The sequence below is a fragment of the Rhipicephalus microplus genome, chromosome 7, assembly GCF_043290135.1.
Source record: "Rhipicephalus microplus isolate Deutch F79 chromosome 7, USDA_Rmic, whole genome shotgun sequence".
Taxonomy (NCBI): domain Eukaryota; kingdom Metazoa; phylum Arthropoda; class Arachnida; order Ixodida; family Ixodidae; genus Rhipicephalus; species Rhipicephalus microplus.
In genome coordinates this window covers 8,904,762-8,931,310 of record NC_134706.1, presented here as the reverse complement: position 1 = coordinate 8,931,310, position 26,549 = coordinate 8,904,762, and the positions used below count along the sequence as shown (strand labels likewise).

General features: G+C 46.4%; 2 protein-coding genes across 3 annotated transcripts in view; one reads left to right on the top strand and one right to left on the bottom strand.

The window, feature by feature from the left end:
* Positions 1-787: 787 nt before the first annotated feature.
* Positions 788-6,635, bottom strand: LOC119179648 (aly/REF export factor 2). Its single transcript, XM_037430765.2, has 5 exons — positions 6,294-6,635; positions 4,532-4,696; positions 3,744-3,891; positions 3,082-3,211; positions 788-1,460 (listed from the first exon to the last, which is right to left on the bottom strand). Exons 1-5 carry the CDS (start codon positions 6,489-6,491, stop codon positions 1,352-1,354), a joined length of 750 nt encoding a protein of 249 aa, XP_037286662.2. The 5' UTR covers positions 6,492-6,635; the 3' UTR covers positions 788-1,351.
* Positions 6,636-7,016: 381 nt separating this feature from the next.
* Positions 7,017-26,549, top strand: part of LOC119180258 (cerebellar degeneration-related protein 2) — a 149,609-nt gene continuing 130,076 nt past the window's right edge. Inside the window, exons 1-2 of one of the 2 annotated variants that reach the window (XM_075868620.1) lie at positions 7,017-7,412; positions 24,070-24,171. In XM_075868620.1, the coding sequence (XP_075724735.1) occupies positions 7,313-7,412; positions 24,070-24,171 (202 nt within the window). In that variant the 5' untranslated portion in view covers positions 7,017-7,312. The remainder of the gene's footprint in view (positions 7,413-24,069; positions 24,172-26,549) is intronic. The other variant, XM_037431407.2, reaches the window with a different exon arrangement.

Sequence of the window (26,549 nt, the reverse complement as noted above, 5' to 3'; positions counted from 1 at the left end):
AACCGAGTAGAATCCCACTGCTCTGAATATTTTTCTCATGCAGTGTATGCATACATCTAAACCTGTATGATATTCAGACTTCCATTTCCTATACTTGCACTTTTTATGGCTTGGTTTGGTTGCATTGCAAACAAAACAATAAGTTATAAACTTGCACAAATATTCGAATTCACTTTTGATTTAAATTATTGTAAATTTCAAAGCATTTGAAATATTCAAATGGATGTAAATTATTATGTATGTTAGCTCCCCGTAAAGGTGGTATCCAGAAATCCGGACTGCTACAAAGCCCTACATGAAGATTTCAAAGCATTTCAAATGTTCGAATGGGTGTATTTTGTACGTTGGCTCCCTGCAACGGCGTTGACAAATCTGCACTGCTGCAAAGCCCCATATCCAAGTTAAATGGATTATTACCCAGACATTATAGGTTTAAAGGCTTGTTATAACGGTTTATATGTGCCGATTACAGTGAATATTTAAACTTTACATCTTGTAGGTCATCACTCGAATTCTATCGAAAGTCAAATCCTAGTACAGTTCCGAGTTGCTTCCACTTCTTTTGAACCAAAAAGAATGACATTTGGAACATACTTTGTTCCAAAACTTAAGAATTATGGTGCAGGTTAGTTGGGTCATGAAAAATATACACGTCTTTTTATAATGTGTTGTATATTCTATTAAAAATTATTTGATCAAATCAATATTCGCTGCGAACCCAGAACTTTCTATTTGCACTAGCCTAGTTTATTGCACTATATTTAGCTGTTGGAAGAATGTGCAAAGCTTGTAATCTTCAGAAAAAAAAATTTATTCCTTGAAGGCTCACAGAGGAAACGAGGTCTAATGAACTTCAAAAGGTAAAAATTCATTGTTGTGCGTGCACAGCTTCAAGAATTCCCCCACACTATACTGCACACATGATCAATGAGAAGTGTCCATTGATGGCTGCTTCAGATTAATGACACTATGAGGTGATACACATGAAGTTATGAAATAGAACAAGCTTTGTTTTTCTTTACATAAAACAAACAAACAAAAACTGCCACTGTAGGCAGTCACTTTTCATCTCTGAAGTCCAGGATTGGTGGGTCGCCATCTAACTCGCTGGGAGCACGAGAAGTAAACAAAGCGCAATTCTGCCTAACGGAGGCGATGATGTGTCTCCACGGCAACTACACAACTGCACTTCAGTCACTCGTCATGCTGCCTTTTCAAAGAATGCTATTAAACTCCTTGCACGATGAGTGAGCCGCAAAACAAAAAGATGAAAGTCCAGCTCTTCGACTAAGCACACGAAATGGTCGTCATGACGCAAGGATCGGGATGTGCTTCGAGGAAGGGTGCCTCTCTACTCCATCTTGTTTACGTATGCGTCGAGCTCTGCGTCAAGTTCTTCCGCGGTCGGAACCTTGCGTTGGACGTTGCCCCCTCGGCCGCCTCTGCCCCTGCCACGACCCCTGCAAAATGGAATGCAGTTGAGAATGGGTTTAAAATTAAAAATAGGTCATCTCGATTCGTCTGCACCACTTTGACCCAGTTAACAGTAGTGCAGGTACAATGCAACATTACAAACAAATAACTAGGTGCCATTTTGATACCCGTGTCACACGGACACTTCGGATCACGACTAGGGCAAATTCAGACCGGATTTCTTGCATGCGATTTACAGTCGTCGCTGCAACTAGGTTTAACCCGACCCGGATTGACATTAAAACAGACCTCTCAAACTGCAATCTGGCAGGCAGATCGCAACAGTCTTGATCCCAATCGTGTCTGATTGTGATTGAGCAGTGCCCGATTCAGATCGAGCCTAATCTAGCCCAATTCAGATGGGCCCTGATCGCGATCAGCAGTGCACGAGAGACGCCTGCATCAAACTGGTTACTGTGCTCCACCTATGGAAGCCTGCGATGTCAAGTGCTGAAGCTAGTCACCTACCATTAATTAGCCATTTCTCAGGATGCTTTTGCAGGAATACCACTCCTACTACTTATGTAATACATTACCACAATTGATAATTCAGGCTCATGCGCAATGCTATGGGAAGCTGACCAAGTGATCCCGACATTTTTTTTGCTTGAACCAGGCCTAATCACTTGCTACACTAGAGCCCTGCTCTCCTAGTGTTAGAGTGCAAGCCCTCATCTGCTGCCACACAATCTTATCGAATAATGTTGAACAAAATAGCCCAGCCATAGCAGTTACGAGACTTTTGCAATGGCAAAGAAAGCACCAATTATTCTTTACGTATAAAGTTGCACGAAAAGGAGATTGTCAGCCAGATCGGCAGTTGGAATGTAGCCATGTGTAACGATACGAACAATGCCACTCCTGCTGCCACACAGCCATCAACTGCAGATATACTACATCCACCAACAATGGTGTCATTTCAATGTAAAAATGGTCAGAAACTGGATGACTGCATGCACTAACAATGACCTGGTATCAAAGTAATGATGGTCAGGCACGGGCTAAGCTAAGCTTGTTTGCGTGAACGTGACTACACTTGCAAACTGAGAAAGTCTTTCTATCATTTGGGCTTTATTATTCAAGCTTTTTGGCGATTCCAGTCAAGTCTGAATTAAGGGTCGGTGACACACGATCATTTGAGGAGCGAACATACCAGGAAACTTTTATTGTTATCTTTCCCAAACAAATGTCACCGTAAAATCATTCTTGCGATTAATGCAAGTTACACAACCACCGGTTTGTGGCACGAAGCCACAAGGAAATCCATACAGATTTCTTGGAAAGAAAAGCCTCTTAGTTTGAACCAGGACCAACGTCTTTTAGGGGGCGCTCTACCGATTGGAAGCTTAAAGGCGAATACATCGACAACTCGAAGCACATGGACACAAGTAATGCAAATGAGCCTTAGGCAGAGCCCACCGTGGCCCGTGGGAAATCAGTATGGATTTCCACATGGCTTCATGCCACAAACAGGTGGATGTCTAATTTCCCTTTATTATTCTTGCAATAGTCTTCACCATGGTGCTTGACATTACAAAGTAACTGTGTATCCAATCAAACATGCACACCAACATGCCTAACTTCGGGACAATGCAACGATACACGTACCGGAAACCTCCACGAGGACGCTGTGAAGCTGCTCCACCGCCTCCTGTGGCTGCATAGCCGAGCCGTGACGCCGGAGAGAGTGCAGCGGCACCGACTGCTGAAGTGACCAGCTGGATGTTCATGGGTCGGCCTGCATTGAAACACACACCGAAACATTAAAAACACCACCACCGTCTTCACAACGCAAATCGATGCCAGGAAACCACTGCTACAGCTCACACGGACTCGCGTAAGCCTTACTCAGGCATAGCAATACAAAAAGCCTTAACAATGCCAATCAAGCCATCAGCAGTGTATGCCGGAAAGGCTTGGTTGATGTACAGCATGCTCTCAAGACTAAACATCCTCAATGGAAAGTGCAACGTCTAAAGTATTACATGTGAGAACCATTATTTTATTAAAAGGTACTCTGTACTAAAATTAATATTGGCCACCTGAAGTTATTTAATTGGCCACAACAATAGTCAGGACTGATCTTGGGGTCAGGATACCAACACCATGAGTCGCACCCACTGAACACACAGAGTGTATCATTCCCGTTCGCAAGAGAGCACCAGGTTCATATTGTAAGTGACAAGATTTTCAATGAAATGATTTACGTTGAAGACTATGTAGCACACATCTGTGTTAGTGATCAACAAACAACACGCAGTCTCACTTACCATCGAGTGGCACGCCGTTGTACTGCTTCATTGCCCGAACGGCGTCTGTGCGTCGTTCGAAGACAACATCTGCAGTGCCCAGCGAACGGCCCGAACGGTCGTAATGCACAGCCGCCTTCCTCAGAGGTCCAAACTCAGCGAACAACTCCTGCAAGTGTCAATCCATAATCAGCATGGCGACCAATACTGTGTGCATCAATGCAGTAACACATTGTGGTTGAATACAATGACATGAAAAGCCTTTTGCAAAGCATTAAGAGTAAATCAACCGATGTGCTCAAGGGTAGCCATGCTGGTCAAGTATCGATCAACACTGCGCCGTATTAGGATGCAGAGTGGGCCCGCTCACAGTCAATATTTGATAGGTCTTTCAGAGTATTGTGAAAAGTCATGATAATAATTATGTTCTTGTGTACAACCGCACCCAATATGAGTTGCAACATGTCATCTGAGCTCACACTGGTGCCACCACTGCATGGCAGAGCAGTAAACGCTATTTCAGTAACTGGTATTCCTTAAACCAATTTAATGTTTGCTCTTGTTACTGTTCAGTTTTGGGGCACTGTGTTATAACTTTTGCTCAGCGAGTCTGACTGTGCAAAAGGTGAAGTAATCGTAATAAAGTCATCATTTGTGTGGGTAAGAAAGCTTCTTTCTCATTTTGCGCAAGCATCAGTGCACTCTGTCACTGCCCTTAAAAACACACTTTAATTTTCCCATAAATCGTGATTTGCTCAAGTGACTGCACACACAGGGTAGCGATGAATTCGAGAAATGCACATTCACACCTTGATGTCAGCGTCGGACACCCCGTAGTCCAGATTGGAGACTAGCAGCTTGGAGGGGCCCATGCCAGCACCTCCGAGGCCGCCAGTCACGGCACGTCGGCCGCCCACTCCGTCATACATGTCGTGTTGCCACCGGTCTGGAAGCTCTTTGGCTTGTGTGAAGCTCTGCAAATGGCCACGAAAAGCATGGCTCATTAACCAGCACACTTACTTCCCACAACTACTGCACCCATGTAAAGGCTATTTCACAGGAATGCATGCTGAGGACAATGATAGCCTACAGTCAATGAAGCCAAGGAAGGCACAAGGGGTGTTATTTGTACTCTTTCTAAAGGTATTTTAATTGTGATATAAATGTCACAACATCAAAGTGAAAACAAACATACAATCAAGACAAGCAGGGTATTCGTACTCTAAACTGCATCATATTAATTATCGAAAGAATGAGAAGAAATCAATGTGCGCAAAAAGACAACTTGCTGCTAGCAGGCACCAGACCTGCAACAACGTGCCAGATGCCCTGATAACCGAGCTACGACTTTCATCTGGTATTTATGTGTTTGCAAACCTATAAGTGTTAGTCAGTGGCACTTGTAACCCCGACGGCAAGTGTTCCACAACAACGTATGGCAATGTGCCCATTGCAGACACCAAGATGTCGTTAAAAGGGAGTTTCTTTGAAGTTACCAGCCAGACTAGTTCGCAACGTGCAACAAAAATCCAACATGAATGACTATGGAGCATTGCCCATACCAAATATCTTTGCCGACACTTGTTGAACTTGCCTGATTACCAAAAAACTAGTATTGCTCTCGTTCGCAGCACCTAGATGACCAATAAAGTTCACGTAGGATGCATATATCAATGTTTCTATGGTGACAGACCAAACCTTACATGCCTTCAATAAGGTTGCTGCTGCTTTTGTCAGAAGGATTAGGTAGACTTACTGACAAAAGTGGATGTGTTTGTCCAATATCAGCCCTCCCAAGTGCAAATAAAACCATTTTCAAAATGAATGACGACAATCGCTCTCTGCTTTCCAGTGTGTGTAAAATGAACACTTGGATGTGTTTAGGATTGGAGAGTATAGATTCACTTGATGTATATTAAAGTCTTAAAAATTTGAACTTTTCTGCATAATTTGAGAAGGAATTCTGTAACATAATGCTAAATCGACGTAACAACGTAAACTAACTTCCTAAGAGACTGGCAAAATTGATTATGGTTTGCACGGCGTTTGACCTCCATTTTTTGTTGCGCTGTCGTCTACACGCCCAAATAAAGCGTGTTCGATGAAGCTGTTTACACTGCGCCCGCGCCACTACACTCTACAGAAAACAACTGTGATGGCACGCTCCCGTGGACTAAATTATCAACACACAACATAACACATAATCTTAGAAACTACAGGGCGATTCTTCTTACGCGCCATGAATACGAGTAGCGCCACCGCACCGCAACGCCGACGTGACGCACGGAGAAAAAAGCCCACCGCGCGCGCACTGGGCGGCCAAAAGATGAGCAGCCACAAAACGGAACACGTTTAGAGCACACGCAACGACTACGCAAACGGGGGTCGCGCCGCAGCATCTTAAAACCAGCTAGCTCAACATTAGTCAGCGCGCAAAACTTGCCACCGAAGCAGCTTGAAATAGGTTCGCTGACAAAGGCCTACGCACACGAGCACATTGGCGCGCCGGGGCGATGCGGACTGATATACTCGTAGATTGATATTTGTAAGGAACGCTGGTCGCTTGCTCACCCTTGCATAGGGCTGTTGACGGGCGCGTCCTCTGAGTGTGCCCCTTCGAACGGCTCCTCCAAATCCACGTGCCCCGCCGCGTCCAGCGACGCCGCCGGCGCCTCGACCGCGGCCTCTGCCACGGCCTCGAGTGGTCCGGAATTGGCTGCGGTTCATCTTGATGATGTCGTCCAAGGACATGTCGATCTTGTCGGCCATAGTTAACGATGGATATGTGCGGCTTGCTCGTTCGAGAAGGGATCCACCGCCGCGGTCCGCAAAATCGCTGCTTTTACCCACACTTGTGAAGCGCAAATACAAAAAATGTTTTTGCAACAATGGCGGACAACAAAACTTCGCAAAGCACTGTGGGATTGAACGCAACCGATTGTAGCGCTCCCTTACAAGCACTAAAGCAAACGCTAAAATAAGTTTTTTTGCAATGTATTATTTGGTTGTACTAATAAAAAAAATTCGCACTGAATTTAAAATTTGTGTAAAAACATGTTTGTGGCATCTTAGTTTGTTTTAGTACATTAAAACAAAATCCTCAAGACTTGTTTTTTTTAGCTTTACAAAAAAACTACTCTATTGCGCACTAAATATACGCGTATAAAAATAAACTAAGTTAAAAGAGTATGCTTGCGTAGTTGTAGTAAAATAAAAAAAGTAATGTTTTTTTTGTTCACTTAGCGTGCTATTGATAAGCGTTCGGCAACAATGTGCTCAGAAAGAAACCAAAAACAAAACGCATCAGAAATTGTAGCAACCGTCTGCTCGCGAATGTGATTGTGTGTTTGGCGGCCGTATTCGCCCCAGTTATGCCGTTCTTTTGTTTCGTGTGAAGCCGGAATCGCCTTGGGCGGCCAATATGCCAATTCGAGTGGCAGGCCGCAGCGACGAAAGGCTGTCGAAATTCATCCTGCACCGTCCGCCGTTGGTCGCTCGAGCGAGCACTGCCGCAACACTGCAGCCGCTGAAAGAAGGCGCGCTGTTTTCCTTCCGATACCCGTGAGCCGCTTTCGCCTCTGGATGCGATCATGAAATCCGACAAGGACGGTCCCGAGAGCGGCGACGCCCGTTCGCGAGCTCCGAGCACGAGTTCGACGGCCGACGAAACGCAGGATTGGTACGAGACGGGTGAGTCGATCGAACCGTTTTCTCGATTTCGCGGTCGACCACATGCTGCACGCGCATCTGGGTCTTACCCGACGACGCCCGTAGGCCTAACTCGGACACGGCACTTTTCCGGCTTCGTCTAACAGGTCACTTCGCCCGTGGGGCTGGTTTTTTTTCACTTTCGGAGAAACAGCATTTGCCTGTTTGTTGTGCGAGCTGCTCCGCGAATGTCTATCGTGGATCGGCGTGCGGATGTCAGTGCCCGATACGCAGCCCGCTGTACGCTGAAGTGAAACCAGAGTGACAGCTGGTTTATATTTCTACCGCGCGAACAGGCAACTGCGTTTGGGACAACGGTTTGGTCATAACGCAACGCACGGCAAAGTTGTCCCTTGTGGCGATGTCTTATTTGACAATTACTGTCTCGGGCCGCGTAGTGGTTGCTGAACACGAGAGCACATTTTTTTTTTCCTTTTTTTTCCCGCACTCGTTCTAGCTAGTGCGCCGTGTTTCTCGTATCGCTCTGTGCGGTGTCAAAAAATGTGGTAACACGAGCGATCGTGACTTCGTGGTTGTAATGCCGCGGTTGTCAACGTGATAGCGTAGCGTACGCAAATACCTTGACTTATCGTCCATTTTGTCTAAATAGGATTAGCGCAATAAAGCAAGAAAAACGAATCTCGTCGTCGCACCGGTTGGCGAGGACGTTCTCGTACGAGTTTTTTCCCCTTTCGACGTAAACAAAATAAAGCAGCAAAAAAATATGTGGCACTGCTCGGGTGTAGCTCGGGCACGGCGAACCCGCGATTGTGTTTTTGATACGTTCGCTTTTCGAGTGCGTTCGCCCCGTATTCGATTGCATGTTCGACTGCACGCATCGGCGCCCCGGGAGAGCCGGTTGCGATGGCAGCGGCGTCCTTCGGAATTCCTTCACTTAGTATGCCATCGGTGTGGATGTGCTTTCCGAAACGGCACCCCGGCGATGGGATTTGCTTAGCCACCGCTTGCCTGCCGTGTCCGATCTTTTTCGTTGTTTTTCGCGTCGGCGCGTAATTGGTCGATCGATAGCCGCAGTTGCCACGTGCATGTTTTGTGAACGTCAAGTGGGATTACGTAAAAGGGGGTGCATTCGGTTCTCAGTATTACGAAGCTGCATTCGTTATAACCGAAGTTCGTTGTATAAGTGAACAAGTTCGATCTTATCGGCACGTGTGTTACCGCAGAAGATGTGCAAGCGAGCTCAGGACTTCAGAGCACGTACGATTTCTCGAAGATTGGGTGAAAGCAGCAACAGTCACTCGATTGCGTTATTTTTCGAATGAGGATATTGCATACCTTATTTATTTTTCGAAGCTGTTCAAGTACCTGCGGGGACCATTTTGACGCTTTGAGCATCAACGTTCGGAGCTTCGCGTTGACAGTTTTAGGTATTGCTGTATTAGCGGTCATTGAACCGTAGCGTGGCGAAAGAATAGTTGTGTTAGACTATTCTGTTGGTATTCCATCATGACCGCTCAACATATGCTTGGAGAGAAAAATGTGTAGGGAAGCCTCCCTTGAAATATTCAGTTTATATCCGTGACATATTTATAGATGCATACACATAGAGACGTCGGACTGCCCTCTATTCTCCCATCGTTCCCTCGAAATGTCGCTGCGCCCCTGCTTCTACTGAAAGTCGACGGAAATTCCAGAGCGTTTTGTGTTGGAAGCACGGTGTAGGAATACTTTGGAATATTTCGCGATGCAGGCGAAACCTGTCAGACACCCGAAAGCACAGCGGAAAGTTACGGTGCGACTTCCTCGTTAAAAAAAAAAAAAAAACGTCATACTTGAGGGAAAGTTCGTTGCATCTTATTATTGAACCCGGGATCAGCGCCTTATTTCCATGGCGGTCGCTCAATTAACCACCCGAAAGCTATAGCCGAGGCTGAATTACTCGAACCACACCGAGGCGCAGGGGTAGTAGATGTGTCACACCAGTTCTGTAACAGTTCATACCAGAAGTTCACACCGAGTTACTCGAAAAATTACTTCTCGCAATACGCGAAAAATTGGGAAGTGACTATATAGTGAGTCTTTTTTTTTTCTTCTTCTCTTTGCGCAGTGATGTCATTTCATAATACTGCCAGTCACACTTGCGCCAGCACTGTAAAGTCAATTGAAGGACAGGAACTGTGCCCGTGAAAAGTTTGGGTCCGAGAAAACAGTCGGAAACACGCATTGAACTGCCTGTAGACTGGCACAGTGCTCCGTAGTTAACGGGGACATTGTCGCAGTTATTCGTCGCATCTATCAGCCTATTTATACGGTCACTCAGCGAGAGAGGTCCTCTCCTCAACGATCGGCAATTCGCCCTGACCTGCGCAACGCAAGCCGGTTTCATTTGATGTATGAAAGCTTTCCAATGCCTGTTTTTGAAGGTGTCCAAGTCGTATCCCTGGAAACGGCCTCTAATGCTGGGAAGAATGTGAGGGGGGGGGGGGGGGGTAGTATCAAGGTAACAAATCTAATATGTTTTGTAGGCTAAAGCCGCAATAGTTCTTGTTCAACTTCGAGAGAAAGTCTTCGGTATCAACTGAAAAGTGCTATGTCTTAAAGCAGGGGCAAAGAGAGAAATTTTTGGGGGAAGGAGGTGGGTGACACCACATTGATCTGAAGTGTGGGCTGGGCTTCGGTCTTACCTGAAAAGTGCGATGTCTTAAAAGGAGGGGCATAGGGAGAAATTTATTTCGGGGGGGGGGGGGAGGGGGGGGTGACACCACAATGATCTGAAGTGTGGGCTGGGCATGCGGATGTGGTCGAGTGTTATTTTGTGCTTTGTATGCCATGGTGCGCAAAAGAATTCGGGGAGAGAGGGGGGGGGGCGTGTTATCCGCTGGCTATACGCCGCTATCAGTAGGTTTATTGGAAGAAATCAAGCAGTGGTCGTGGAATTGGTTGAGTCAACCGAACTAGCTAATTCTCCCGAGATCGAATCACTGGGCACCAATTGTGAGTTCCAAGTATCGATCTCGAACAAAGGTGTGTCAATAAGGGGCCGGTTTGGAGTTGAACCGTCGATCAGTTCACCCGATGAATTAATTCGTAATTTTGTTATTGTTAATTATGCCATTACGCGTTCTTTAATTAAGAACATACGAAATGAATCGACTATCGAGATTGCAACTTGTGAATTCAGAAGTATATTCAATGTGTTCTGTAGGACTAAAACATAATTTTTCGGGGTTCTCGACGCCCTTGTTTTTATTCATAGCAACAACCCGAAGATATTTAAGTCGTGTCAGTACTCCTTTAAGGAGAGCCGTACATACAAGTGGCAATCAGAGTTCAAAATGGACGCCACCATATTTTCACTCGAACGCACCAAAGCACTTCTCAAGGACAATACGTCTGCCCTGTCCCTGATTCATTTTAACACCAGGAGCCTTCGTAAAAAGAAAGAAAAAAAAAACAACTACGTGGTATCTTCGTTTTATTTCTTTACTTATTTTTGGTGCTCATCTTCCATGCAGCCACGAAACCGGTGATGCTTGTCGCCGCACTGCAGAAGCAGTGCTAAGTAGCCCGAGGCTGTTTCCTTTTCTGGCCACGCAACCCGAAAAGTGAGGAAAGAAACCCCCCCCTCGGTATATAACCGAGGAGGAAGGAAGCCACTGTAGCGTGCCAAGGCCCCCGTGCGGATCGAAGCGCAAGAAGGTCGCAATTTGTGCAGCTTACGTACGTGGCTTTAGTGTCCACGTATATTCCTCGTAACAGTATACTGCATGCATGTGCGCCGCATTCCGCGCGATCAGCTTATGGGAACACCGATGTATGCGGTCTTTCTGGAGATATATACAGAAAACTCCTCCCCCCCCCCCCCTGAATTCGCCCGTGAGTCTGAAAATGGCGGAATGTTTTTTAAAGCATTTGTATATATATTTTCAATTTTTTTTATCTAATACATACTGCGGACACTAAGTGGTCCAAGCCGGAAGGGCACGTCACGCATACCACAGGCGTAATGACGTACATCATACGAAAAACACACTTTGTTTTACACGCTACAATACACTTCGTTATGTAACAACATCACGCTTCGCTCTATACACTACAATAAACTTCAATATGCAAAGCAACAACACACCCGGTTCTACAACACTACATTACACTATGTTCCACAACACAAGTAGTAACTTACGCCAAACAACGACAATACATTGCATACCTCATACTTTACAATACGTTACACATACGTTACAATGAATGAATGATCTACAACGTTGTACTGATGTCCGCCGCGGTATAGTATAGCGGTTACGGGGCTGCGCTGCTGACCCAAAGGTTGCGGGTTCGATTTCTGCCGTGGCGGTCGCGTTTTGATGGATGATGCGTCATGTTATTTAGGTGCTCGTTAAATAATCATCACATTGTCGAAATTTCCCGAGCGCTCCACTATGGCGTCCCTCGTAATTATATCGTGTTTTTTTACGACGCAAAATTCCTATTATTATTATTATTATTATTATTATTATTATTATTATTATTATTATTATTATTATTATTATTATTATTATTATTATTATTATTATTGACGACGTCGTACGGAAAGCTCCGTTCCTGCACATCTGACCGATAATTGCCACAGAAAGTTGTCCTCATGTTTAGAGCGCGGGCGAGCTTATCTCACGTTTGCAGCGAAGTTAAGCTAGAGCAGAGTATATACGCGGGCATCCAAGTTCCAAACACGGCAGCTTATAGAGCAGTAGACGATTACAGTAACACGCTGTGTGTACAGCGCTGCGTAAGCTTCGCCGCGTTATCAATAAAACCATCTCGTGCAGCGCAAGCGGCTGTGAACTAACAAAAAATTCAATTATAAAGTAGAGTACATGGTCGTACAGATAGGGGTGCGAGGTCTCGCAGAAGTGTCAACCCGTGGAGTGTCACGGGCAAATGTCTGCGTGTAACCCTCGAAATTGAATCTTTATCTCGCTGAAACCGTGCAGGTTTTTCTATATACAGGCAGCTGGTGCCAGCCGATAAGCAGCACGGCGGGCCAGGCTCTATTCGAGGGCCTTCGCATACTGTTTTAGCTTTGCAGTGTAGAAACTTCCGTGTACGAAGACTTCATGTTGTGTACTATTCATGCATTTATCCAAGTTGCAACAATTGTTGGGGTTTAACGTCCCGAAACCGCTATATCATTACGAAAGAAGCCGTATAGTGGAGGACTCCGGAAATTTCGCACATCTGGGGAACGAGCAACCAAGTCTAAGTATACAGGCGTCGAGCTTTTTTTGCCTCCGACATCGAAAATTTGGCCGCCGCGGCCGGGATTCGATCCCGCGACCTGTGGGCCAGAAGCCGAGTGCTTTAACAACTATAGAGAACCGTGGTGGGTTAATACGAATATCACCCACACTCTGAAGCTTCATACTGAGAAAGGGAGAATAAAATGAGGGGAAGGCAGGGAGGTTAACCATATAGACTAGGGCATCTGGTTTGCTGCCCTGCACTAAGGGAAAAAAACTAATGTCTGGCTTCAGGAAATGGTGAACAACTTGATAAGGAGCCTAATTGGAGAAGTTGCTTGCGCCGCTAGGAAAGCCTGCGCGCGTTTACGTTGCCAACCAGAGTGATGCGCGACAGAAATATTTATTTGTTTGTTTGCTTGCTTTCATATTTAAATAGCTCAAAAGCTTTAGGATGCCCCATCACAAACGCAATTCGACCTCCGGCGAGGGATGCGAAAAATCGTCACCGCGTGATCACGCATTATGACGCCACTGATGGTAATAGTTTGTGACTTCATTACATAACGTCATCGATTGTTGAAAGGTGGGCCCGCCATCACGGAGGCTATGCGAAACCGTGTTGTGCAGAAAGCCAGGATCAGAGACATCGACTGAGAGAAAGAAGAAAAAGAACACGGCTTTTGCGTTCAAGTCGTGCCATCCGAATGAACACAGGACCCCGCAATTTAATTGATTTAATCATTAATTAATTGAGAGACCACCTTACAGGGCATGTGTCGCGTATTGAGTAAGAAGGGCATCGTAACGATGTACAGCTGAGAACAGCAGTATTAAAAACAAAAAAGCTCAAGAAATGTGTTACGCCTGCAGCTATTGTGCCTCTGGTGGTAATGAATATTAACGTGGCGTACATCTACAGCGGCCGGTCACTGACTATATCTCGCGCACACGTCCCTCTTCCAGCTTTCACGTCGTTCCAGGATTTCAGCTTGACGCGGTGCGCACAGCTGGTCCGCAAGTCTGCGAACGTCACAGTTATGCAGACGAGGCGAGACAAACTGCAGCGCGATGCACTGCGGAGCTCTTTTTCCCCGAGTCCCCGCTAAAGCTCGGAGACACCCAAATTTACGTTACATTGCATTTTTGTAAACTACGACTTCCCGAATAAACGACTCTACAATACTTGTTAGGGTTCCATTGTAATGGGTATACATTGAGATTGATTTAGTGACACTTTATGAATAATGCACTGAATTACAGCACGCATGGCGCACCTGAATCTTAGAGATCTTTGTTGGGCTTCCGTCGCTTTTGGTTCGCCACTCATCAGTTATCCTTCTTACTCATTTTTTTAGAAGAGGGGGCACGCGAGGCCCCTAATAACTATTATGTTATCGTTGTTGATCAGTTTTTATGCCACGAAAGAGGGGACCCGCCATGGTGGTCTGTTGTTTATGGGTTTATGAATATGGGGACCCGCACGTCGCGGGATTGAATCCCGGCCATGCCGGCCCCATTTTTGATAAAAGCAAAGTGTGCTCCGTAGTCGTCAACAAAGACGTCGCTCGTAATCACATCGTATTTTTGGGACATAAACCCCAACGGTTATTATTATCATCCCATAAAGAAACCGAACGTACCAGAATTTTTATTAAAATAATTAGTATTTAAAAGAGTAATTATCTGTGCATTATGATGATTTGTGAAGTTTAACGTCCCAAAAACCACCATATGATTTTGAGAGACGCTGTAGTGGAGGGCTCCGGAAATTCCGACCACCTGGGGTTCTTTAACGTGCGCCCAAATCTGAGCACACGGGCCTACAACATTTCCGCCTCCATCGGAAATGCAGCCGCCGCAGCCGGGATTATCTGTCAATTACTCGTTTAATCTAATTACTTAGAATACTGAGCTACCGGTTCAAAACAGTAATTCTTTGTATTACCCATTGCAGCAAGAAGCAGTTTATTAGCTGTAATTTCACTTCTGGCCACTCTGCTATCGTTGATGACAAAATAAAATGGAGACCACAAGGTTAGACGACAAGGTTTAGTTCCAAAGGAGGATATTGTCCGGATGCCCGCGGTCTCGCCACACTCGATAGTACGTATAGCAAAACGTGACACGTCGTGAGCAACGGTCTCTTGCGCGTGCACAGAATCGCCAACTGTGAAGTAATCGCATCGGTTAGAACTTGGACAACGGCCGCGGTTCCCACAGTTTGTAGTCACACGCTTTACGTCTTTGCACGTTTCCACCGATTCGTTGTTCTTCTTCTTTTTTTTTTTCGACCATTGTTTCGAGTCGGTGTGAGTCACACTCACACGGGACGAGCTGTGCTGCTTGTCCGAGTGAAATCCACGCATTCGTTCCTTTGTAAAGTGCACAACGTTCTGTCTCCAGCACACACAGAGCCGCCGTCACGCGAAGCTATCGCTACTGGAGCGGGTTGTGCGCGTAGACGTCTATAGCATACGCCGTACACCGGAGAACTGCGTTAATAGGGAGTTTTAGTACTGCGTACGCTGCGTACGTGGCGGCGTTGCGTACGTAAGGACGCCACGTTCTGCGCAGTGCGCATGCGCAGACCGCAACGCGTGCGTATCGCGTTACGTACGCAGCCGCTACGTACGCACGCATGAGATGCGTGCGTGCGTACGTATGAGCTGATCGCGCCGCTCTCGAACAAGTTCGCGACAGCGCGAGACTTCGTTTTGCAAAATGGCGGCATTGAAGGCAAGCACCGACCGGCTCTGTGGCTTAAAATATGGCCATAATCTGGCTATAACACTTGGATTGGCTCACATTGGCTGTCAACAACACGTGCTTCTATCAGATGACGCAACACGCTTCACGCTCGTTACGTACGCGGGTACTACGGCGTACTAAAAGCCTATTAGTGGCAAACGATGCCACATAACGCAAGGCGCTTGCGTTATGCGTACGTAGCACCATTTCGCAGTGATAAAACTCTCTAATGTTATAACTGTAAACGTTGGCGTTCACGAGCCTTGGCGTTTCGGGATTTTTCAAAAGGATGGGGGCGTGTGTGTAGTCTCGTATCCCCCCCCCCCCACCCCTGCCGCTCCTGTCACCTGAATTTGTCGAGTGCAGAAGATAACACGCTTTATATACTATACGAGAAACAAAAATGTCGCGATTACGGGCTTCTCACAATGACCTACCTTCGGTTTCATATAAAAGCAGTACGAAAAGACAGGACCGGGGAAAGGAGGACACAGACGACAGCGCCGACTTAAGACAAGCTCTATATTTGTCACAATCGCGCAATATCCACGTGCGCGAGATTCGCGAGTGAGAAATGGCGTCAGTATAGCCATTCTATTGTTTTATTAGATCGAAAAATATATTTTATTCAGCGTGTTTGTACGCGTGATTTTCATCACGCGCTGTTCTGTGATAACGTGCAGCTGAGTCCTTCCTTCATTTTTATCTCTCACATGTATACTGCGCAGGTGTATAATGCATGATAGTGACAAAAAAAAAAACTTGCTGTAAATCGGCGCTGCCGTCTTTATCCTTGCTGAGAGCCTCGGCTATCCTAAAACGACAACTACTTTCATCACTTATTTTTGGTAAAACATCCCCCGTCATCAGAAGTTCGAGTGTGACAGTGAGGGAGGGAGCCGGGCCCATATATTTATTTATATATGTATGTGAATAGGCCATTTATGGCGTGTCTCAATCCTATATAGTCAAATACTATCGTATATAGCGTAGCTGGTCCATATAGTGAGCCAAATACAGCCATGTATGGCACGGCCATACCAGCCATGAGATCAGGTATAGAGATCTTTAAAGGGGGTACCACGTATGGGACGAGCAACGTGTACGCAACACCTCGTCCCGCGGTGGTCGCAGCTCTTTGAAAAAGAAAACAGCGGCGGCGAAAAAGGTGTTCCGTTGTCTTTTCGCGCGATTAGCGTGACACTGTATACTTTGTCCAGGCCGGTTGCTTCCGGTTCCGCGAATCGCGAGAGCGGCGCTGTCGACGCCTTCGACACTCCGCCGCCGAGGAAGCTCGTTGAAAGCGGGCTCGCTCAAAAACAGCGCCGACGCCCCGAGACAATAAACGAGGGTAACCGCGACCCCTTTTGACCCACCAACGAGAAGGGCTCAACCCAATCTGCGCTTCCGGAAGCGATCGGAGGAAACGAGCAAGGCATGCTCGTCGGACAAGTTGAAAGGGACTCGACCGCTTTTTTTATTTTTTATTTTTTTATTTAGGTACCCTAAGGGCCCAAATGGGCATTACATAGGGGCGGAATGGGTTGAAAGCCGACACAACGTACAATATTATAAAAAGAAAGAATCAACACAACAAAAGTGACATTACAATATCATAAAGGCAGCAAAAGTACACGATTGCAAAGTACAGCGTGAAACATATAAAAAAAAGTGTAAAAGTGACAGAAAATCTGGTATTTGGAAGGCAGGAACACAAATTTACAGCCTAAAAAAGATGAGCATGATGAAGACAAGTTACAGTGTATTTTGAATAGCTAGAAAAGCGAGGAGTGCGGTTTGAAAAGAGGAGGTGTCTGTTTGGTCCACTAGGCTACTAGGTAAAGAATTCCATTCATTGATTGCCAGAACAAGGGGTGAGTTCTGATATTCATTTATTTCCGGTCGAAATGTTGCTTGCGCACGCTCTATAGCACGACGAGTAGCTGTTTTCTTCCGCGTACGGTTGTTGTCAAAGTAGCCGCAACAGTGGGTATAGAGTTTACCGTGGTTGTTGGTGGGACTCCTGTACATGAGTATACACGTATAAGCTTCGTCTGGTGAGGCCCGTACCCGGTGAACGGAAAACGTTTCGTGGCTAAGAACCGTTAGGAGAGGCAATATTATACGACGACTCTGAAATGGACACGCGCAACTCACAGGAAACATTTTTTTACTGACAAAGAGCAACCAACATGTGAACAATGTTAGAGGCCGTTAACAGTTATACACACCGTATACTGATATGTTCGTGTTTACGTGCGAAGCAGCGCACGGAGACTAGACAAAATGAAGGAAACCACAGGTAAACCGCAGCAGTTTATTCACTAGTTGATGTTCTGTCTAGTGGCTAAGGTACTCGGCTGCTGACCCGCAGGTCGCGGGAAGGAATCCCGGCAGCGGTGGCTGCATTTTTGGTGGAGGGGGAAATGTTGTAGGCCCGTGTGCTCAGATTTGGGTGCACGTTAAAAGAACCCCAGGTGGTCGAAATTTCCGGAGCCTTCCACTTCGGCGTCTCTCATAATCATATATGATGGTTTTGGGACGTTAAACCTTACATAATAATTGATCATCAAATCAGAACCACATAAATATCATAGCCGTTTGTGCGTGCGCTTTCATCAGATAAAAGTATTCTTCCCCTTATTATCCGAACGCCTTGACGATGATAGAAGCGAATAAAAATAGAGAGAGAAAACAAATACAGAAAGAAATGGAGAACGAGAAAAAGAAAGGAATAAAGAAAAAAAAATCGAAAAGAAACGAGGGCTGCTCAGACCAGCACTTCCGTCAGGCTCGGCCCGCTTGTGCAAGCAGCCTTAATTTTTTATTTTTTTATTTGCTTCGTCCGTAACTACTCGTCGAATGCACACGTTGGTTGAATGGCTGCGAAGTTTGCAGGAAAACTGTGAGGCTCCCGTGCAGGGACGAGGTCTTTTCGCACCTTCCTTGTCGCACCCCCCCCCCCCCCCGCCCTACTCATGTCCGGGTGCCGAGATTGCGCTTAATGAGTGCCACGCCCAGACGTAATCTCCTCTCGTGACGTGCGAATTGGAACGACGAGAACGACTCGCACGCGCTTAACTGATCCGTGTTTCGAAGCCACTTTTTCGGCCTTCTTTCACGGGCGGTGTTTTTTTTTTCTTTTAATGTCGCGATGAATATAAAGCATATAGAACGGCGTATGGTTATTGTGTTTTTTTTTTTCGTGTTTGCAAGCGAAGCGTCGTGGAGTTGACTGGTCAGTGCTGCACCGAACAGAACATCTGAAGAAAAAAAAAGGGGGGGGGGGAGGCGTGATATAAGGCCGTGTTTCTAAAGCAAGCAGCCATGCTTGAGGAAGGTCAGGTCTGCTATGAAATGCGGGATACCCCGTAATGCTGTCACCGACACATCGAGGTGGTGTCTAGAAATACGCGTTTCGGAGGCTGCGTTGTTATTTCGGATTCCGTCAGCGTCGCATATTCGCGTTTGGCGCGTTTCCGAGGAGTCTTCATATGCGCGCCTCCGTGGCAGAAGAGCTTTTCAAGAACACCAGGTTCCATTCAGTCTGTTGTTATTATTATTATTATTATTATTATTATTATTATTATTATTATTATTATTATTATTATTATTATTATTATTATTAAAGGTCGGAGGCGAGCAAATGAAGGCTCCCTAATTATGTCGGCTCCATGGTGCCACGGTGCGCCGTAGAGTGACAGAAACAAATAAAAAAACATTGGTTTCAGCCGAGCACCGTATCGTGATTGTCCAAGGTGGACTCGAAAAGTAATTCTGCGCCATTCTTCTACATCGGGAGTCTCGAACTCGTCACAGCTATGGAGTATATAGGTACCGATCTGGAGAATGACTGGAATCTGGACACCGATTATGACATGCTATAGTCTATGGTTACGTTTCAGCGTATGGTTACCGAATGGGACGTCGCTCGAAAATAATGCTTAAAACCAGTCGCGTCTGTGTAGCTCGTTACCGTAGGCCTAACCTGTCCAGGGAGCCTTGGAAGGTCGTCCTAGCTCGGGCTGACTTGGAGACCCAGAAGGGTCTCTTGGATGAGGCTGAGCGTACTGCGACGGTCACTAAAGTCCTGGACGAAGGACCAAGTCTTGCCGCTCCCTTGTCTCTCATATAACCTGATTTTTCAATCAATCAATCAATCAATCAATCAATAAAAAATTGTGGGACCAAGACACTGATGTAGGCGCGAGCAGCTAAAGGCCCGAGGGCCGCTTGTTTGAGATAATGTTCTCGCGCTCAAAGCTCAATTACGACACAATAGCTTACGATAACTTCGCGCTGTTGTAACTGCGTGTGCACCGCGTCATTTTGCTCACAGCTAATATATAAGGTGACAACCTAATCGATAATTAACACTCAGCACCTTCGGTGTATAAATAAACACTCGTTATCTTTTTATTTGTTTCATTGGTAGTGGCGTTTTACTAGAATCGGCGTTGAGGTGCGGCATCATTTTATCAAGGTAGGCAGCAAAGGCGGTCACAAAAGGTCACTGCGGTATACGCCGTATGCATACAGCAGTCGTAATTGTAGCCGAGGGCTTCTGACCGCCATCGATGGCCTTCTGTCGACGATGGTGTTTAGATTGCTATCGTTTCGGGCATTGGTCGATGAGAGAGCTTGCTCTGACGCCATGCAACTCCGTATAGATATAGCGTTTCGATTAGAGATGCACGAAGGTCCGTGATCGGTGTCGGATACCGCAGGTTTCGCGACTAAAGCTGGCAGTGCGCATATTAACATATATAACGGTGTGAGTCACCCTGTTTTGCCAGTTTGGCTAGCGGTCTTTCCGCCGGTCCCTTCGGAAGCATTGGTGAGCGAGTGAATGTAGAAGTTTGAAGCCAGACTACTCACCCCCGTATTCACTAACGATCCTCGACTCGACTTTCACCCTTCACTTGACAGAGTTGAGCACTGCGTCACCGCTCGGTGGAAAATGACGCTGCCCTACTCAAGAATCGCTGCAGACTATATTGCTGATATGCAGTGACTTGCCGTGCCTAGAGATGGCGCTCCTATCTGCTTTCTCAAGTGAAGGCGAAGCGTCGAGTGGAGGGAGGTTCTAGTTTACGGGTGTCAGGCTTTATTCGGGAGGCAGTGAAAGTTTGCGGTGATGACAGTGCGTGTCTAGAAGCTATAGTTTCGGTTCCGACTGTACCTTGACGTCACAACACCGTTAGAGCTACTCGTCATGAGGTCTCGCGAAAAAGCGTCACGTTTTTACCACCTCATCGCCTCGTGGCTCCGTTTGTGACACACAAGCGGCCATTTCGGAAGTATCGGTACTTGACGTTATCGCGATTACCAGACTGCAGCGTGACTTCACCGGAATTAGCAATGTGTCTTGACGTCAAGCTAGTGTCGATATCGTCAGGTGCATGGCGGGAAAACTATCGTTAATATAAAAAATTAATTGTCTTATCAGCATTTGCTGAGCATCACGCTTGCTTAGCATCGTTTTGGTGTACAGGAGATATGTATGGAAGATTAAACTCGCTTTCGAAACAAAGGTGTCAGTGCAGCTTGATGGTGGCACTAATTGAAAAAGAAGTACAGGGAAGCATACAGTTCCCTATGCTCTGAATAAACCCCTCTCGTGGACGTAACAATATATACAATAGAGGGACTCTGTGGCGCTAGTGTCTATGGGAACTGCAACGCAGGGCGCTGCAGCCAGCATTGGAATGATGGGTAGAACACGGATTTGTCTCATGCGCCTTCATACGTTTGGCTCAGTTTGTCTACAGTTTGGCTCAGTCTGGCTTCGCGTGGCTTGGACCCGCTTTGTCACGAAACAAAAATCAACATATGTTCAGCACTTGCACTTCACCATGTTAAACTTTTTAGACTCACCAATTCAAATTGAGTCACGAAGTTCAAAACGGCTCGTTCTTTCGTTCGAAACAAAAACCGAAAACACAGAAATAAACAAAACACCAAGCTCGTTCGAAGCCCGCAAGTACGAATGCTGGACAAATACGTGTACCACTCATCATTGCCACGGTTGCGAACGATCGCAGCGCCCGAGTACCCCTCTAGTTAATTTTTAGGAAACTCTCTGCAGGGAAGGAAAGAATGACAACAAAGAATAGGACGCCGCCATGGTAACGTCTTTATTTCCAGTCATTCGCTGGTTTTCTTTCCTCTCATGCACTTTCGCGCTACAGCTGATGTATTACGTCACTTAGGAACATGTAGGAACAGCGCAACTTGAAAGTACGTTACTGTGTAACTACGTAGTTACACAGCAGCTACTTCTAGGTTGCGCTGTTCCTGCATTCAGTTATGTTCCTACCAACTTGCCCAAGTTTCCACGCTCCGTATTCCGTCAGTTTCATAGTGTCTCTCTTGCACGATCCTCCTTCGATCGCAGCCGAAATTATTTCGTTTTCAAGTGCGAATGCACATTATATAAGCGACCCTGAATCCGCCGTCCGCGGTGCGCCTCCTTCTCTCCCCTAGCAACGGCGCGAGGAGCGGAGAGGAGCGTCTGTAGCAATGGCGCAGCGACGTCACACACCACGTGATTGCGCGCGCTCCGCCCTCCGCTCCGTGGCTGCGCGCGCCCCCACGACTTGCTCGAGATCGGCAAGTCGTCATGGGTATGGATCCATCGAAGGCATCAACCTCGACTGCGATACCTGCAACAACGAGTACAACGCAATCGAATGCGAGCATTGCACGCGTCGTTGAAGATGTCGCGCCGGTTGAAGACCAGGCAGCGCGGCGAAGGGCCCGTGATGCCCAGCGCAAGCGGGCGAAGCGGACATAAACATCATTATAGTGCGAATTTACTTTCACATACACGCGTAAACTCACCAAGATTTCCCGAGAGGGTCTAATGGTTCCTGGGAATCGCAATTTGATCACACGGGGGAGTTTACGTTTACTCACTGGCGAATGCCAACGGATTTTAACTTTACTCCCCCTCATATAGCATCACCCCGTGCATTCGCACTTAACCATGTTCACCCTCGGGGAAATGCTTGGGAGTTTTTTTTCCCTCTGTATTCGTTCTGTCATTCTTTTGGATAGGATGATCTGCGTTCGTGTGCATATATACGCGACGTGCGCTGTCGTGACGACGGGATGCTTTCTCGATCACATCTGTCTGTCGGCTTCATTCTGAAGCTGATGGACAACCTAGAGAGTTCATTATATACGCTGAAAATTAAAAATACGAAAAAGGTACGAAAATTGATAAAGAAAGTGCGTGAAACTTTCATTGGCCGGTGCAGTGCACGCACATGTCATTGCACGCATTGCAGCGCACCTTTGTGGTTCGCTTGCGCAGCTGCTTCGCAAAACAGGCCCGTGACCTTTTTGTTCTCCGCACGCGAGACCTTATATACTGTCGTGTGTGACGCGCGGGGAAAAAACTTTTCTCGTCGACCGCGTCGCGCGACCTTGAGGAGGGGAGGACCGCGACGTCTTTACGAAGTTAGCGAAGAAAGCGCGCCAATGTTAATCCATCCCGTAGAACTTGCACGGGCGCACGCGTTCCGCGGGATTGCAAATCGCGCGTCTAATTGGCCGCGTCCGCTCCTCCGCGTCGTCGTCCATGGCGGGACGAGCCTTTCCTTCTCGAGGTTGTCGTGCTTTGGCGGCGGTAGTCGTCTCGCTGACGCGCGAGTGTGCGGTTAAAACGCAAGAAGTCTCCGAGATTTTTTTATTTATTTCTTTATTATTTTCAATAGAACGCGCTCATTGCGTCGGCTCGTATCGTGCGCCTGGGCTGGAAGGCCCTGCGTATATACCGTCTGGTCAAGGCCCGAATAATCGTCGGCTGCTACTGGATTGTTCTGTACCGTGGTCATGGCGGGAACTGAGATTGCAGACCTCTGCATGAGCCCGCGTTTTCTGGTGTGTATGGCGTGACCGCCCACGAAAGCACGAGAGCGGCTATATACTTCATGGACGTACGTCAGTTACGTCATTAAATGTAATTGCTGCAATTAGAAAAAAACGTGAGAGCATAGAAATGATAAAAAATGTGAACATAACGATCAGTGGACTATACAACCAATACAACAAGAAATTGTACTTTTTGCAAAATACATTATACCTCGTAGATAGTAACAATGAAACAAATTGAAAATTGAATCACAGAATGGGGAGCGACTTGGCATGGGTTAATTCATAATCAAATGAAACGAGGCAGCGCTGGGACGAATAGGAACGACGAGACACCGCCATTCTTTCATGACACCATGATAAAACAAGAAGAATAATGACAGAAGCGTTTCGCATCGCTATGGTATAAAAGAAGAAATGCTTCAGTCAGACCTCTGTAGCCCTCTCACCTAAAGAATATAAAAACCTCATGCACACATGTATAGAGCATAGCGACATATCACATGTAGTTTTTAGTTTATTTGTTGTTGCGGATGTCTTTCTAAGAGGCTGCGTACGCTCTAATATCTTGGTCTTGTTCGCTTTGTGACGTATTGTGTGACGATGCTGGCTGCATATAAAGAGGGACGTTTTTCGATGTAAACTTCAGTTGTGAGCGCATATTTCCTGTCGGGATCTCGTATTTTGTATTTGTCCCAGCGCTGGCCCTTTTCATTTCACTATAAACGAGCTTGAGTTTTTGGTTGTTCTTGGATGTAGTTGATCGGCGTGGATGTACATGACGCACCAGCGTGTTGCCCCGATGCGCGCAGGCTGCAGCGTGGACTTGGAAGATGCGCCCGACGAGGTCATTCGCCCAGCGCTGCTGCACCGTGTTCTGGCCGCGCGCCGGTCCCCGCGATGTGTCGAGACAGGTGCGCCGACCTATAGTTCTCACGACGCTTATTACATTGTATACGTCTATTCGCGCACCTGCCAGAACACTATATAACTCGGCCTATAGCTCGTTACCGTTCCATCATGAAAAGCAGTGAACTAACACGTGGACTGAGATAATAGACGGAACAAGTGATACCACGTGAGGTGTAATAACGCCTATAGCGGCAGGGCAAAGTCCAGTCGGACTTTGCCCTGCCGCTATAGGACTTTGCCCTGCACCAACAGGGCAAAGTCCAGTCGAAGCACGGTTCAACAAAATGGTGACCGTACGCTCGAATTATATCGTTAAATCGCGAGGTTTCGTAAAGTATGCATGCGAAATAAGCGACTTTACGAAGACATTTTGAGGCTCTTCAAAAGATAGTTGACGTGTACATACCCTAAAAATGACCGACTATAACAAGGGCGTCTTTTCATAACAATAATCGTCATACGACTTGTCTGCGCTTCCTTCCTTGAATTTCCTATACCCAAGAATGCTATGTCACGCTGGTATTGTGCGTGTCGTTCGTGACCTGAAGGTTCTGGGCGCGCGGCGATAATGCAAGGGAAGTGGCGCAAGACAGATCACGAATATTGTTGTGGGACAAAAAGACACTCTTTTTACTCGATCTTTGAGTCCCAGAGTTGCCAGTTCGGTTTGCAATTAGCGCCTTTCGGCTTCGTTTTTCGCCGAGTTGCTGGTAGAATTTTCCAGTCGCTTGTCGCAATTTTCGGACTCATTTGCATTTTCCCCGAAAGTATAGTTTATTTATGTTTTTAGTGATCATCTCATTCATAAATAGCGCGTTTGTCGATCTCTTTCAGTTGTTGAGTGTTGAAGCCAAAATAGGGGGGGGGGGGGATCAACTAATAACATTAATCGTGCACAGACAAGCGTGCAATCAACCGAATGGGGACCACCCTGCATGCTATTATAAAAAGCAAATATGTAATAATAATAATAATAATAATAATAGTTGGCCTTTAACGTCCCGACACCACCACATGATTACGACAGACGCCGTAATAGGGGTATCTTGAAATCGACCACTAGGGGGTTCTTCAACGTGCACCTAAATTTAGGCACATGGTCCTCGAGAATTTTCGCCTTCATCGAATATGTGGCCGCCGAGCAGCCTTAGCTACAAGACCACCGTGGCAGACAAAAAAAGAAAAAAAAAGTAAATATGGGTTGTCGTTCATGGTTGCGCAGGTTTATGCTGTTCAAGATAACTAAAGCAGCTTTTTCAACACCCCTTCGTAGTTAAGTGCATTTTGTAATAATGAACATATTCCACTCCTTTTCAACTTCTTCGCAAATAATAATAATAATAATAATAATAATAATAATAATAATAATAATAATAATAATAATAGTGTAATTTGCGTTTAACGTCCCGACACCACAGCATGATTACGAAAAACGCCGTAATAGAGGGCGCCGGAAATTTAGACCACTGGGGGGTTCTGTCGTACTGCTCTCTTTTTTTTTTTGAAATGTTTTAGGGGGTGCTCTTTTTATGATGATTGTTTTGCTTGTCAGCTCGGTATACCATCCGGCAACTCTGATGATGACTGTCCAAATAAAATATGACAGGTAATCTTTTTATTCGCTTATTTGTGGTGCGTCGGTCGCGTGTTTCCGCTGCAGCGTCGATTTGCTGTGTCCTCCGGCACTTCTTTATAGCAAAGGTTTGTGACGAGAGCCGGGCTAAAAATATAGTTCCGCGGCCTTCGCTGCGTGCGAGATTTTCGAGTTCGATTTCGAGGTTCCGATTCCTCGATAAAACGCCCTTTTTACCACGCATCGACCTCGTTACAGCGGTGGTAGCCGACTATAGCGTATATATCACCGATTTTTTTTTCTTTTTCTGTAACGACGCTGTGTAGTCTGCCGAAGCAGTCGATGCCTGTACGTTTGTGCGAGATTCGCGTGCACGCCGCCTTGCATGCGTGCGTATCGTTTGAAACGCCGCAATTATATGCAGCTGCGCGCGCCGCTCCGTTTTAGTTTGTGCCCCACTTTCCAGGTGGCGCCAGCAGTCTGGGCCTGCTCCGACGTTCAATGATTTGGCCGAGTGCCTCCGTCGATTGCGGTGTTATGGTCTGTGCGGTTGCAGATGCGCAGAGAGGGTGGAGAGAGTTGGTCTAAGAACGACACGGACGTAAACCGACAACGCGTAGGCTTGCGTGAACCAGACAACTTCTCTTAGGCACTGCGCCGTGCTCCCGACCGGGTTGCAGAAATTAGGAGCCTTTTCTCATCTTCTAACCACTACCACCACCAACTTCTCTGACGGGACAGCATCGGCATTTTTTTTTCTTTATAAAGAGGAGAGGTGCTAGCGCCCAAGACACGTGAGTGCCTTTG

Excerpts from the sequence above, each read along its gene's own strand:
- LOC119179648 (XM_037430765.2), bottom strand. The coding sequence starts at position 6,491 with ATGGCCGACAAGATCGACATGTCCTTGGACGACATCATCAAGATGAAC. Across the intron at positions 3,892-4,531 it reads TGTCCGACGCTGACATCAAG|GAGTTGTTCGCTGAGTTTGG; the intron begins GTGTGAATGTGC and ends TGACACTTGCAG. Across the intron at positions 3,212-3,743 it reads CAACGGCGTGCCACTCGATG|GCCGACCCATGAACATCCAG; the intron begins GTAAGTGAGACT and ends GTTTCAATGCAG.